Below are 16,416 nucleotides of genomic sequence, written 5' to 3' on the forward strand. Positions count from 1 at the left end.
TGTTACCCAAAAGACCATAACGTACAAAATATATATATATATATATTAGTATATTTTGGTAGCAGTCTTTCCTGTAGACATATATTATTAAATATGACCGAAAAAGTAAGATTAATAATTCTAACACGAATTTTCTCAATCTTTCGTACATTACGCTTCACTGTTGGAGGTAAATCAAAAATCACTTCTCCAAAATTCATTTTTATTTTTAGTCTGACGCGACACGGGCGCGTTTCGTAAAACTTATTACATTTTCAAAGACTTCACAAATACACAACTGATTAGAACTTGCGTTTCCCTGATTTTATATCTACATTTGAGTGAGGTGGGAAGGGTGATGTGGCATTACATTTGAGTGAGGTGGGAAGGGTGATGTGGCATTAACACAAGACAGAACACTAGGGGATATTAATAGGGTATTAAAAGTATCAACACAAGACAGAACAGAAACAATGGGTATTGAATAGAAGTGTTTGTAGAAAGCCTATTGGTCCATATTTCTTGATGCTTCTATATTGGAGCGGAGTCTTGAGGTGGGTAGAATATAGTTGTGCAATAATTGGCTGTTGATTGCTGGTGTTGACTTCTTGATGTGTAGTGCCTCGCAAACGTCAAGCCGTCTGCTATCGCTGTATCTATCGATGATTTCTGTGTTGTTTACTAGGATTTCTCTGGCGATGGTTTGGTTATGGGAAGAGATTATATGTTCCTTAATGGAGCCCTGTTGTTTATGCATCGTTAAACGCCTAGAAAGAGATGTTGTTGTCTTGCCTATATACTGGGTTTTTTGGAGCTTGCAGTCCCCAAGTGGGCATTTGAAGGCATAGACGACGTTAGTCTCTTTTAAAGCGTTCTGTTTTGTGTCTGGAGAGTTTCTCATGAGTAGGCTGGCCGTTTTTCTGGTTTTATAGTAAATCGTCAGTTGTATCCTCTGATTTTTGTCTGTAGGGATAACGTTTCTATTAACAATATCTTTCAGGACCCTTTCCTCTGTTTTATGAGCTGTGGAAAAGAAGTTCCTGTAAAATAGTCTAATAGGGGGTATAGGTGTTGTGTTAGTTGTCTCTTCGGAGGTTGCATGGCTTTTCACTTTCCTTCTTATGATGTCTTCGATGAAACCATTGGAGAAGCCGTTATTGACTAGGACCTGCCTTACCCTACAGAGTTCTTCGTCGACTTGCTTCCATTCTGAGCTGTGGCTGAGAGCACGGTCGACGTATGCGTTAACAACACTCCTCTTGTACCTGTCAGGGCAGTCGCTGTTGGCATTTAGGCACATTCCTATGTTTGTTTCCTTTGTGTAGACTGCAGTGTGGAAACCTCCGCCCTTTTCCATGACTGTTACATCTAGAAAAGGCAACTTCCCATCCTTTTCCGTCTCGTAAGTGAAACGCAGCACGGAACTCTGCTCAAATGCCTCCTTCAGCTCCTGCAGATGTCTGACATCAGGTACCTGTGTAAAAATGTCGTCAACATACCTGCAGTATATGGCCGGTTTCAAGTTCTCTTTCTAGGCGTTTAACGATGCATAAACAACAGGGCTCCATTAAGGAACATATAATCTCTTCCCATAACCAAACCATCGCCAGAGAAATCCTAGTAAACAACACAGAAATCATCGATAGATACAGCGATAGCAGACGGCTTGACGTTTGCGAGGCACTACACATCAAGAAGTCAACACCAGCAATCAACAGCCAATTATTGCACAACTATATTCTACCCACCTCAAGACTCCGCTCCAATATAGAAGCATCAAGAAATATGGACCAATAGGCTTTCTACAAACACTTCTATTCAATACCCATTGTTTCTGTTCTGTCTTGTGTTGATACTTTTAATACCCTATTAATATCCCCTAGTGTTCTGTCTTGTGTTAATGCCACATCACCCTTCCCACCTCACTCAAATGTAATGCCACATCACCCTTCCCACCTCACTCAAATGTAGATATAAAATCAGGGAAACGCAAGTTCTAATCAGTTGTGTATTTGTGAAGTCTTTGAAAATGTAATAAGTTTTACGAAACGCGCCCGTGTCGCGTAAGACTAAAAATAAAAATGAATTTTGGAGAAGTGATTTTTGATTTACCTCCAACAGTGAAGCGTAATGTACGAAAGATTGAGAAAATTCGTGTTAGAATTATTAATCTTACTTTTTCGGTCATATTTAATAATATATATATATATATATATATATATATATATATATATATATATATATATATATATATATATATATATCAAGTAGACACGGATCTTCACAGGGGTGGCATCCAGTGCCAAGTATTATGACGTCAGACTGCATGGGGCAGACGTCATTAGGGCTGCTGGTGTCTCCCCAAATTAGCAGCAAGGTAGTTAGGCTATAACCTAATTTGTTGAAATCGTAAATGCTTCAGTAAATGTCGTCTGTATAATGGTAAAGGTTAAAGTCTCTCTCTCTCTCTCTCTCTCTCTCTCTCTCTCTCTCTCTCTCTCTCTCTCTCTCTCTCTCTCTCTCTCTCTCTCTCTCTCTCGACTCAACTTATTTGGTTTGGTAAAGGACATTATTCAGAGCCCCAACATGTTATTCTGATAGCGTTCGATAGGTATACACAGGTTCTTTTTATCCAATTTTACGATAAGTATAGAAGGAAACTGTTTACCTGTGAAGGGGGTTTCGAGAATTCCTACACTCCCGCAGTCAGGCTGGGAGACATCCTTGATATATCAGGTTGTTGCTGGCAGCGGCCCGAAGCCCCCATACATCCATCACAGCCCAACTAATCCTGCACTTCATACAAATGCCCTCGTTAAAATGTCAATCTTCGTTACCCCAATATTGATTCGGTATTGGCTTCGTTACCTAGGTAGACGAGCCGCGGGCCTCTGATGTTTACACACAGTGTTCCCCGACTGTGCTCACGCCGTCTCTACCCTCCACACGGGTCCCTTGTACACCACCCTTCCACGTACTCCGCTCCAGTACGCTCTCTGGCAAAGCCTGACAACAGGAAATGGGGATTGGATATGTTGCCGATCAATTATGTGGTCATGTACACGCATGTAGCAGGTAGACCAGCGTGGGAGTACACGCATGTAGCAGGTAGATCAGCGTGGGAGTACACGCATGTAGCAGGTAGATCAGCGTGGGAGTACACACATGTAGCAGGTAGATCAGCGTGGGAGTACACGCATGTAGCAGGTAGATCAGCGTGGGAGTACACGCATGTAGCAGGTAGACCAGCGTGGGAGTACACGCATGTAGCAGGTAGATCAGCGTGGGAGTACACGCATGTAGCAGGTAGATCAGCGTGGGAGTACACGCATGTAGCAGGTAGATCAGCGTGGGAGTACACGCATGTAGCAGGTAGATCAGCGTGGGAGTACACGCATGTAGCAGGTAGATCAGCGTGGGAGTACACGCATGTAGCAGGTAGACCAGCGTGGGAGTACACGCATGTAGCAGGTAGATCAGCACAGGAGTACACGTCAAAGGGGCGTACAAATGCAAAAAACTTAAATTCCAGATCACCCACGCTGCTGTAGACTCTATGGGTGAGCGGGCTGCGATTGATTGATTGATGAAGATTAAGTCGCCACGTACACCCACTCCCCTGTCTCCCTTGCCTGAAGGCTACCAAAGATGTGGCACGGGAATGAATAACCCGTAACCGCCAGGTTCAGTCTCCCACAGAGGGCTGCGGGAGACTGAACTAATCAACAGAGGGTGTGGAAGACTTAACGCACGGGATGTTCCCAGCTGCGCCTTAGTCAACTGTGTCACGACAAGGTAAAAGAATTGCAACCTGGAGTGCTACTGCCCTCACCAGGATCACACACCGGCATCCCATACTGACATCTCCGTCAGTAATGGACATGGGCGGCCACTGTAAGGTTCCCGCCCTATAAACGCTCCCTGCGGAGCTAACATAATATAATCTCCCAACTTTTCCCCACTGTAAAATTTCAAGTTACGACCGTATCCACAAACTGAGTTTACAGGATCTTTTTTCATCAAAGGGAACCCATCCAATTTTGGTCACGTGAGGTAAAGGTATTTGAGAAGTTTGTGAGCGGAGCCAATATCGGAGTGTGGTGTAAGCCTAGTCTTATCTGGAGCCACAGAGTTGCCAACCCAACCGTGAAGCGACCGGTGCCTCCGCACTCCTCACACTCTCATGTAATACACGCTTAAATTGTCACATTTTTTCTTGTCCGAGAAAAAAAAGAGTAAGGTTCTTACCCCACATTTGTCAGTCCGAATATCATCCGTAAGTTATGTATGGGGTTCATATGGAGGAGGAGGGGGGGGGGGGGGAAGGAAGGTGAGGCGTGCCCACACAGTTGTGGTGTCTGGGACCCCACAGGCGAAACTGACCCCCCCACCCCCCGTCCACACAAAATATATGTATATATACATATACATTTACATATACACATTATAAATTGTATTACATACACACACACACACATATATATATATATATATATATATATATATATATATATATATATATATATATATATATATATATATATATATATATACTTGCCTAAACCACAAGTGAGAGGTAAACACACATCAGGCACCAACCCCTGCATCTTAACCGCCTCGAACTCAGAAAGCACAGGTGTTCACGTAAATGAGCATAAAATGGGCTCGCCATAGTCCGTGCTGCTTGGAACTTTTTGTTCCAGGTTAGCGAATCTTAAACAACAACAACAATAACAATGAGCATAACTGATACACCAACCACTAGACCACGCAGATCCTACAAAAGGGAACGAAATTTCGGAGTTTATCCGCAACATTTCGATATCCCCCGAGGGCATCAGGGTGGTAAACGGACAGATTACATTTTTCATCAAGCAATTGCATTACCAGGGTGAACTCGGGCCGGTGAAAAGGAGGTAAAACCTTTGGCTGGAAGGAGGACCCATAACCCATAGGAGAAAAGCGCACATAACGCATTAGATGCGATTTTTTGGGTAGCCTCCAATGCAGTTTCCCTGTTCTTGTGTCCATAGATATGTTGACCCATCCATCTGGCAGCTATAGCTGATGCCAATTAAATAATTGACGCAATCTTATCACTCTACGGATCACTACGTCACCAATATATATATATATATATATATATATATATATATATATATATATACCAACAGGTCATCAATATCAGAATCAATTTTAATATAAAATGTCAAAAACTAATCAACAGCATTTACCTGAGCTGTGACCTAAACGTGGGAGGAAAACGTTCCTTTAAGCAACAGAGCAACTTACACGTGGGAGAGGACCGTTCCTTTAAGCAACAGAGCGACTTACACGTGGGAGAGGAACGTTCCTTTAAGCAACAGAGTGACCTACACGTGGGAGAGGACCGTTCCTTTAAGCAACAGAGCGACTTACACGTGGGAGAGGAACGTTTCTTTAAGCAACAGAGCGACCTACATGTGGGAGGGAAACGTTCCTTTAAGCAACAGAGCCGACCTACAAGTGGGAGAGGACCGTTCCTTTAAGCAACAGAGCGACCTACATGTGGGAGGGAAACGTTCCTTTAAGCAACAGAGCCGACCTACAAGTGGGAGAGGACCGTTCCTTTAAGCAACAGAGCGACCTACACGTGAGAGGGAAACGTTCCTTTAAGAGGGTAGTAAAGGGGCCGACAACACACCATTTAAGAAGGATGATGGAGCGCCGCGGGTTGAGACACAGCGGCAATAACCCGGGATGTATTTCATAGCCCGGCTCCACCACTGTGCTATATAGCCAATAAACCTTATTTGGGACGGGTGGCGCCGCCCCCGCCATCTCCACTCTCTCACGCAACCAGGAAAGAGTTACAGAAGGCCGGGCAAAATTTCCACGACTCGTGGAAGTTCCCGTAACAATATTGTGCCAGTTTATATATTTGTTGTAGCTGGTTAATGGTGACTTGGTGGAGTTTATTACAGTAATGTGTGACTTACATGTGAACGTAGGAATAAGTTGACCAAACTACACACTAGAAAGGCAAGGGACGACGACGTTTCGGTCCGTCCTGGACCATTCTCAAGTCGATTTGTGTCGACCATTCTCACAATCGACTTGCGAATGGTCCAGGACGGACCGAAACGTCGTCGTCCCTTCACTTTCTAGTGTGTAGTTTGGTGAACATATTTCAGCCACGTTATTGTGACTCCTCGTCTGCAACATTAGAATAAAGGTAACTGCAGAAGGCCTATGGGCCTATACGAGGCAGCTCCTATTTATAACCACCCAATCCCACTCATATACATGTCTAGCCCACGCTTGAAACAATCAAGGGACCCCCACATCCACCACATTACGTAGTCTTGTATATAGGGGCCTGACAGCCGAGTGGACAGCGCTCGGGATTCGTAGTCCTGAGGTTCTGGGTTCGATCCCCGGTGGAGGTGGAAACAAATGGGTAGAGTTTCTTTCACCCTGATGCCTCTGTTCACCTACAAGTAAATAAGTACCTGGGAATTAGACACCTGCTACGGGCTGCTTCCTGGGGGTGTGTGACAGAAAGGAGGCCTGGTCGAGGACCGGGCCGCGGGGACGCTAAGCCCCGAAATCCTCTCAAGATAACCTCAAGATTGTCTTCATAGTGCAGACAAGCCGGATTACTCAGCGTGTATAAATCCCCATGTTTGGCACCGGAAGGGAAGGGATTTGTCGGGAAAGCGCCAAGCCATGACGACTATATAGCACTGGGAAGGGATCAGGATAAGGATTTGGGATGGGACGGGGGAGGGAAGGAATGGTGCCCAACCACTTCAACGGTCGGGGATTGAACGCCGACCTGCGTGAAGCGAGACCGTCGCTCTACCGTCCAGCCCAAGTGGTTGGACATCGGAACGAAACTCGACACTAGAATCTTTAACAGATAAGGACAATCAGGACAGTCTTAAATTGCACTGATAGAACGTATCTGTAAACCCTTTCCAACATGTCGTGAAAATGTAAACAAGTTTAGCAAATCGCAGCAGACTATTACATATTAAAGAGGGCCTCGCCTCGCCTGGGCTAGACTCGAGGGCCTAGCCTGGGCTAGACTCGAGGGCCGAGCCTGGGCTAGACTCGAGGGCCGAGCCTGGGCTAGGCTCCTCACCAAGCCCTGGGCTAGGCTCCTCACCAAGCCTGGGCTAGGCTCCTCACCAAGCCTGGGGCTAGGCTCCTCACCAAGCCTGGGGCTAGGCTCCTCACCAGGCCTGGGCTAGGCTCCTCACCAAGCCTGAGCTAGGCTCCTCACCAAGCCTGGGCTAGGCTCCTCGCCAAGCCTGGGGCTAGGTAGGCTTCACATGTACCTCCAGATGGGCAGATCAGCCTAAATACCCAGGATTACTGACGGAGGAGGAGCGCCTTCATCGCGGTTCCTTAATTAAACTCAACATTAATAGTCGAGGATTTAGCAGCAGAATCGACTGAGCCCGTTGCAGTGTTACCAGCAGAGGGGGGACCTAATTACTGTGTTGTCAGTACCGGGAAATTATAATTGGAGTGTTGGCAGGAGTGCAATGTTGCAAAGTAGCTAGGATGCTCAATTGCAGTGTTGTCAGTTGGATTGTCATATTAATTACAGTTCTAGTAACGGTAGAGTATAATTACAATGTTGTCAGCAGTTAGAGATTATAGTCAAAGTGTTGCCAGCTGTGGGTGATGGAAATTAGTGTTGACAACAGTTGGGCGTTACAGTGAACATGATGGGATCATTTCACAGTGACAATGTCATCATGACAGCCGTGACAGCATCGAGGTATTATACTTAGTTCAAGTACGTTTATTGAGACAAGAAAATACATCTCAAAGGGATAAAGTAGCTTAGGCTATTTCTACCCCCAAATTAGTGGTGGTAGCAAGAGGAGATTTGTATATTTAGCCGTAAGAGCAGTTATAATGTGTGGCGGGAGTATATATATACGCCATTTCCCACCATAAGGTCCTCAGGTAATCCCAGGAGACCCGAGTTTACCGCTTGACTATACGGTAAACTTCTCGACCTACCAAGCAAGAGTCCATCACTATACCTGGCAATATTACCGGAATATTCTCTGCAAGGGGGGGGGGGTGACGCTCGGCTTCGCTGTCCTTATACAACGACAAAGTTTCCTGACGGCCGTATTGGCTCCCGTCACTGTGCTGTATAGTGTTAACGTTACTGACACTGTAAGTGTGTGTGTGTGTGTGAAGTGCATACTCACTTGGTCACTTGGATGGACTCGTCACGTCTTTTGAGACTTGTCTCAACGATTGTTTTCCCAGAGAGAGAACTGCTGCTCCGACTGCCTTTTAAGAAACACAGTTTTATTCACATGTACGAATTGGCATACCGTCTACCTCCTCACCCGACCCATACATACACTTGTTAGTCGTCTTGATGTCAGGGAGACATCTCCCGTCACACAGGGTGCAGTCGCGCCTCCACAGATCTCCAGTATCAGCTCTTGATACTGGTAATGGCTCAAAAGGGCCACCACTTACGGGCTATTCATGCCCGTGCCACCTTTTGGGTGGCTTAATCTTTATCTTTATCATCAATCTTGATGTCACCACTTGGTCCGGGAGACATCTCCCGTCGCGCAGGGTGCAGTTGCGCCTCCACAGATCTCCAGTATCATCTTTTGATACTGGTAATGGCTCAAAAGGGCCACCACTTACGGGCTATTCATGCCCGTGCCACCTCTTGGGTGGCTTAATCTTCATCAATCTTTATGAAGGCAACGATGGCGTTGAATTACTTCACCTTGCTCGATAGCCGCCAACAGTGACTTGTTGCAAGCAGCGGTGTACTGCTGCAGTGCAAGGCTGCCCTTGTAACAGTTCCTCACAGTGTCAGCTGACGGCGAAGCTCAGCTTTCTCACTATTGACGAAAATGACTTCTAGTTGAGCATCAATTTCTGTTTTAAACGTTTCATGAACGTCGACCTCTAATGCCGAGTATCCGGACCCCCCGTGATGCCTTAAAACAAACTAAGGCTATAAAACAGTGTTCAATCGAGCATGCTATCCCAACCACTTCAGTAAAACAAATGAGGTCCCAGCTAGTCAATCAAACAGAAGAGCTTAATACATAAATAAATTATGCTTATTCTAATAAAAAATAATAAAAAAAACGTTCAAAATTGTCCGAAATATTCCTTCCCTTTACTGTGGCAGTTGTTCTTGTCTGCCGTGCTAGGGGGAGTGGAGTGTCACCCACCCGCAGGCACAGCATGCTTGTGCCCCAACCAGGAAGTGGGTGTTCACTTGGGTAGTTGTGTTGATGGAACCAATCGTATTGGCGTATGCCTTTCCACTGGAGACTTTCAGCGCCGTGGAGAGGGGGGGACCTGCTGCCTGGGTAACAGCTTCCCCCCCCCCCCCCCGAATCAACCTACCCTGGCTTTGCGCCCTGGTGAGGCCACTCCAGACCGACAACCAGAGCGCAACTCCATAGTCTCCTGATACTGATGGATGCCTATTACTACTACTTACTTGTGTTGTAGGCTACGTATGGCCACACAACATTAACTCGTGAGCACAGAATGAAAGACCTGCACATTACCGTCAACAGTCTTCTACTTAAGAGACACTCTTCCTCTTAGAATGTCCAGACTTACAACACGATCGAAAATTGTGCTTCGTTGTCTCATATGTTCTCTCTCTAATATTCTCGGTGAAAATAACTAATTTGACATTAATCACCTTGTGTTTCTCTGCTCTCGTATTGACACCCGGAATATTCTGTGACACATATAGGCGTAGTAACTCGCCGCTTTAATCACCTCCTCCTGCTCCAGCCTTAAGCAACCCACCATTTTTCCTCCGCCCTAAAGTACCGATCAAGACTTCTGCCCCAGCCTCAGGAGCTGTAAGACGACGTAGCAACTTACGGAAGACAGCCAGGTTGACGGAGGCGACGAGGGTGGTGGGAGACTGGTGGAGCGCCGGATGAAGGGCCCGACAGGAGTACTGCTGACCGTCGTCCTCAGCCTCCGGGTGCAGCAACAGACGGCTCCGGACACTCCACCTTCGTGGGTATTTAGACGCCTCCACTGTCTCCTGGTGCATACCTGATGGTGGGGGGGGGGGAAGGACGCAGTCATGTAGTATATCGCGTAATGTAATGAAAGGTCCATAATTATGTGTTATAAACGCACCGACACCCAAAACGATACAAAATAGAAACACCAATGTTACACAGTCAGCAAGAGCTAAGAGGAAGGATGTCCCCGCGGGAGGGGACCTGTTGGCCACAGCATTCCCTCCCGCTGAGAGGGAGAGGCGAGCGTAGAGCCTGGGAAGATGTCACACACAGAAATCACAATAGCGTAATGCATCAAGTGAACAATTCCACAAGGGGCCGTGATGAGGGTTCGAACCTACGTCCGAGAGGATCCCAGACGCGCCTTGTGGATTTGTTCATGGGAAGATGTGTCTGGGGGAATGGGGTGGGGGGTCTGAAACCTCCAGGAGACATGCATACACACTCCCCCCACAAGGTCTTCACACCCTTCTCCACGATCCAGAAACCTGAATTCAACAGCTTTCACGCCCTTCAACGGAAGGACAAAACCCAAAAATCTGGAACTAATTCATGGAGAAAAATAATAGACAAAACTACCAGACTATAATTAGACGAAGAGAACTAGGAGTCTATTATCTGGCCACAATGAATGGAGGCTTTCTGGGCCGGATTGTGGGTATTAAGGCGAGCCAGAGGGGCTAAGAACCCCATCACCAAATATATTTACTGACAACCATCGTCCGGAATGGGGGTACTTGCTTGTTTACGGCCCATAATAATGCTATTAAGATCATAAAGTTGTTTTACGAGAGTCTCATGGGCTGTCTAAAGTTGTGAGAGAGTTGTGCCTCGCTCAGCCCTCGACTAGCGTCGTGACCTTAGAAGCTAACAGCCAGGCCACAGGTCATGACCCGAGCGGTTCAGAGGTTAACAGCTAGGCCAGACAGGAAGTTAATATCCGGAGTGAAAGGTTCCCAGAAAGGCAGGAGTGTAGGTGACAGGACAGACCCACTTGGGAGACAGATGACAGGACAGACCCAGCTGAGTGACAGGTGACAGGACAGACCCAGCTGCGTGACAGGTGACAAGACAGACCCAGATGACAGGACACAGACGCAGGGGAGGGGGATGGGGTTACTGACCTTGGTATAGAGTGATGGCGTCCCTGTACCAGGCGACCGTGGGGGCGGGCCTGGCGTCCTTCACTACACACTCCAGCAGGAGCGAGGCGCCCGCCACCACCTCCACCTCGCCTCCGTCACCCACACCCTCCACGCTGATACTTGCGGGCGATACTGAAGGAGAAAGACACCCGCCATTATTAACCAGAGCCACGTGCTCAATACCTGCGCCTCTCACGGTGTGGTGATCAGCACATTCCCACCTGTACCTTAGCCTCGCGGAAGAGATTACAGAGAAAATACCGTCGGCCGCTTTACTCTTGAGCTGACTTCTTCACTCCTCTCTGAAGACACGGCGTGAACACCAAGATCTCACCAGAAGACTTGGGCCACATCTCTCGCCCCCTACCGGAAGACTTGGGCCACATCTCTCGCCTCCTACCGGAAGACTTGGGCCACATCTCTCGCCCCCTACCGGAAGACTTGGGCCACATCTCTCGCCCCTACCGGAAGACTTGGGCCACATCTCTCGCCCCTACCGGAAGACTTGGGCCACATCTCGCCTCTTCCACCAGACTTGAGCCACACATAATGGCCTACATTTCCGCTTTCAGCACACACACACACACACACACACACACACACACACACACACACACACACACACACACACACACACACACACACACAAGAGCTCCACACATTCACTTGCCATTCAAATATTTTCGGAGGATATCCCGGCTCTTACGCCGCCATCTTCAAGTGTACCGCCCAAATCTGAGCCTTCTATTGCGTCGCCATCTGCCCTACAGCCAGCAATATCCCAACAACGTTTGTAAATGTATATTTTCCACTCGCCTTTCTTCCCTCACAATCTTGTTATGGCAAGGTACAGATGCATTTTGTATTTATACACATATGCATGTATTTTGGAAAGCATGTATTTATGTATTCTTTACAGCTTTAATGTGTGTATATATGTATATACTATTTGTGGGTGTGTACAGGAAATGATCATATCTGCGTATCGATCTTTTCTTAACACACAATACTAGTTACGTAAAACTTTTCTCGATATGATTGTTGTGGTGATAGATAATACTTGAGGCTATATGCGATAGATAATACTTGCGGCTATATGGTGTTAAAGTGTTGGTTCGTCTCCCCAAACAGCAAGAGTCAAACCTCCTAATGCGATATAAGGCTATAAGGGGCCTAATAAGGGCAATGTCTTATTCATTGCAAGATAGATCACTCTTAGTCTGTCACCTATCCTTAGGGGGTAGAGGGGGGCTTTAGAAGCCACAATCAAGAACCACTTACCCATGACGGTGACATTAGCGGCGGCCCAGATGGGAAGAGAGGTCATGGTGGGTCCCACTTGACACTGGTACTCTCCGTCGTCCTCCAGGGTGACCCCCTTGATGATCAGGTGGTGCTCCCCCCTGGACGGGTCCCCCAGGTACCTGTAGCGGGGGTAGCCGGGCACGTGGCGCTCGAACCCTGTGGGAGGAGGAGGAGGAGGAGACTATGTCTTGAGACATTCTACCAACGCCCCCTCAAACGGGAACCTCCCTCAAGCCTCTACCAACGCCCCTCAAGCGGGAACAACGGCCGCTGCTGCTGTATCCGACAATATAACAGTTGTCGGATAATTAATTTGTATTGTACTTGACCGGGAACGGGGAAAGGTGGGCTACATCACCAACAGCTTCTTTATCTAATCCATGATACATACCTGAAGAACCACGCGCGTCTCCACCCTGCCAATCATTCCCGCCAGGCACAAATTTACCCACGGGCCTGCGCCAAATCCGTCCAAGGTATACAATGTCCAAATACATTCCCACAACAACCGCCTCAAACATACCGGAAAAGACAGAGTATAAATTCCAGCATTAAGCCTGGCACAAGAGACGCCAAGCGGACTGGGCGAGACAGGCCGTGAAAGTGATCCATCCCCCACTACACATAATGGGCGGCGCACTCTCCTTCTACTTAGCTCACGTCCCTTCTCCATGCTAAGTTAAACAGGATTTCTTAATGATCCCAGATCATTAGGTATTATCCCAGTATTAAGTAATACTTAAGTATTAAGTAATACTTAAGTATTAAGTAATACTAGTCCCCCCGAGTTGACTTGCTTATTTAATATAATTAAAAGTAACCTATAATGCACCATACAATCGCAGTAACGTGATGAAACGAAGAGAAAATATTTTGTCTATATGTGAGGTATTCAGCAAGCAGTAGCCTAGCATCATCTTCACACTGAGCTGGGATAATCCCAGCCCTTCCCAGTATTTTCCCCCTGAAAGCTGTTAGCATCCACTACCAGCAGCCCTACACGCTAAAGCTTTCACCACCAGGCGACCTACTAGCTCCATCAGTCACTGCCACAGTTCAACAGCCCCCAACCCCTGCTGCAGTCTTCACCAGTTGGCCAGGGGAGCAGCGCGGGCCTCCTGGCCACTCCTCCCTCGCTGGAGCTCTGCCCCCAGCACCAGCCTGGGGGACTTGAAGCTCCCACACTAGGCGGGTCGTGTTCTGGGGCAAACCAAGTAGAACACGACTATGTGGGCTGTGAAAGGTCGAGCTGGTATCACAGACCTGACAGACCAAATGTCTTGGGTGAATTTTGTCATCTTGGCCCTTAAGTTGTTTGAGGGTGTCTTGTGAGGCGGTAGCCTGTGTAGTGGTGATCTTCACACGTCTCACAGTTTAAGCAAATCACAGGCTAGTGAAGCTACTGTAAGTTTGCATGTGAAAAATTGTAAATGTAGACAAATATACATTTATTAATAAAGAACTGAACTTCACCGCTGCTGTAGCATGTAATGTGATATCACCAAACGCCCAACCACCACCAGCCCGCTCCTCCAACCTCTCACCACCACCAGCCCACTCCTCCAACCTCTCCACCTGCCCTCCCTCTCACCACCACCAGCCCGCGCTCCTCCAACCTCTCACCACCACCAGCCCACTCCTCCAACCTCTCCACCTGCCCCACCTCTCACCACCACCAGCCCGCTCCTCCAACCTCTCACCACCACCAGCCCACTCCTCCAACCTCTCCACCTGCCCCACCTCTCACCACCACCAGCCCCGACCCTTATTACCAGGGACCTGCAAGCCCCAATCCTGCACAGTTTGCGTCCACAGCTTCACCAAGCACCAGAGGCAGCGAAGTCTTTGTACTCGAGTAGTTTGTTTCCAGGTAAAGGCTGGCGTAAAAGGAAATTCTCAGAACCCTAGCTATTCCAGACGCTCTCGACAAACTCCCTATTTCATTATTCTTTTATACTCCGGGAATTAGATTGTTTCCCCGGCAGGACTCTTAAGCCAACGCTAATTCGTCCAATTAAACTCAACAAAAGCGGCTCTAGCGCGGCCTCGCTAAAATCCACAACGGTACACACGACTCTGGGCCAGCGGGGAACACGTGAAATAACTGTATCATCTGGCACCTGTTGCTCGCCGGTCGCTGCCTGAAATACTGGCCTCTGTCGTCCAGGGAAGCAGCCTATTCTTCAGCTCACACAAAACGTCTTCATCAGCTGGGCGCTGGAGTCCGGCCGGGTTCACCTCAATAGCGTGGTCTGCGTATTGGCCAATTAGAATGCCGTGCATACACGACGTCGTGAAATGGACTTTCTAACTGGCCAATAAACCCGGGTTCTCTTGGCAAATGACGTCCTCTTAACACACCCAAGTCACCACCAATATCGTACGTGTACTGTGATTGTCAAGTTGGCCGACGTACAAGTCGGCCAACAAGTCATCTTGAGATATTATCTCTGCTACTTCTCATTTTTTACGGACGAGACTGGCAAGCCTATTACGGACGCAAGCCTATTACGGACGAGGCTGGCAAGCCTATTACGGACGAGGCTGGCAAGCCTATTACGAACGAGGCTGGCAAGCCTATTACGGACGAGGCTGGCAAGCCTATTACGGACGAGGCTGGCAAGCCTATTACGGACGCAAGCCTATTACGGACGAGGCTGGCAAGCCTATTACGAACGAGGCTGGCAAGCCTATTACGAACTTGACTGGCAAGCCTATTACGGACGAGGCTGGCAGGCCCATTTACTAAAACAGTGCTTTATAACTGAAAAATAAATTAAAACTTCTCGACTAATAATATTTTAATAAAATAATTATTTTTGGGGTGAAATAATATACTTTATAACTATATATATATATCTCATTTTTAATGAGAAAATTATTCTCAAGGACACACCACGAGGGATTTGCGACCACAATTAATTAACAAAACAACTCTTACGCAAAAATATAAATAATATTAAATTACAAAAATTCAAATTTTATCTTTTAATTGAAGATTATTTTTATCTTTGACCTACAGACCCCTGAATTTTTCCCCCCGGGGGCCTATCGTCAGCAGAGGTCAGCGGGCGATATATACCAGAGGTCAGAGGTCGATATATACCAAAGGTCAACAGACGATATATATACCAGAGGTCAACAAGGCTCTCCTCACCTTGCGCTTCCAGTAAGGAAACACAACAATAAATAAATAAAAAATTAAAAATTACCGTTGCAGTTATATTATATAACCAACGGTGTTGAGCCTATATGCAATTTAAATTTAAATTTATCTTAAATTGCGATTTATTATCATAATTCATGTTTCTCGGAGCAAAAAATTTTCAATTGTTTTCGTTTAATGTTTGGGGGGACGAATGATGCTAAATGGACCTCTGGCCAGCCCGTTCTATTAACAATTTTGTAAAAAAAATTAAATAGTTTGGCCTACAAACGTACGAACCCAAGCAACCTACCTAACCTATCGAGGAAGATGAACAGGAAACGTTAATATTACGATGCTTTCACCTCCACTAATAAGTGGCCTTTTTTGAACAAATTGGTTGATTTCGTAAACAAATTCGACGAATTAGGCGAGAGGACGAGACGAGGGTCAACATCACTCATGTGTTGACCCCTAGGTGGGGATATGCTGGGGAGGGGGGTGGTCGCGAGGCTGGGGATGGGCTGGGAAAAGCTGGGCGAGGCTTGGAGGAGCTGGGGATGGGCTGGGAGGAGCTGAGCGAGGCTTGGAGGAGCTGGGGATGGGCTGGGAGGAGCTGGGCGAGGCTTGGAGGAGCTGGGGATAGGCTGAGAGGAGCTGGGCGAGGCTTGGAGAGGTTGGTGATGGGCTGGAAGGAGCTGGGCGAGGCTTGGAGAAACTGGTGATGGCCTGGAAGTAGCTGGGCGAAGCTTGGAGGCAGAGGAGCGGGAGCGTGGACGGAGGGAGGCGCTGCATCTGCTGA

At 47.3% G+C, this 16,416-nt stretch overlaps 1 protein-coding gene across 2 annotated transcripts in view; it reads right to left on the bottom strand.

Annotated features, from left to right (window-relative positions):
* The window catches only part of LOC123766211 (nephrin), a 201,693-nt gene that overhangs the window by 38,110 nt on the left and 147,167 nt on the right, over positions 1 to 16,416 (bottom strand). For both annotated transcript variants that reach the window (XM_069301585.1, XM_069301592.1), the window contains exons 3-5: positions 12,446 to 12,625; positions 11,144 to 11,296; positions 9,868 to 10,047 (exon numbers count right to left, since the gene is read on the bottom strand). In XM_069301585.1, the coding sequence (XP_069157686.1) occupies positions 9,868 to 10,047; positions 11,144 to 11,296; positions 12,446 to 12,625 (513 nt within the window). The remainder of the gene's footprint in view (positions 1 to 9,867; positions 10,048 to 11,143; positions 11,297 to 12,445; positions 12,626 to 16,416) is intronic.

The sequence above is a fragment of the Procambarus clarkii genome, chromosome 5 (assembly GCF_040958095.1).
Source record: "Procambarus clarkii isolate CNS0578487 chromosome 5, FALCON_Pclarkii_2.0, whole genome shotgun sequence".
Taxonomy (NCBI): domain Eukaryota; kingdom Metazoa; phylum Arthropoda; class Malacostraca; order Decapoda; family Cambaridae; genus Procambarus; species Procambarus clarkii.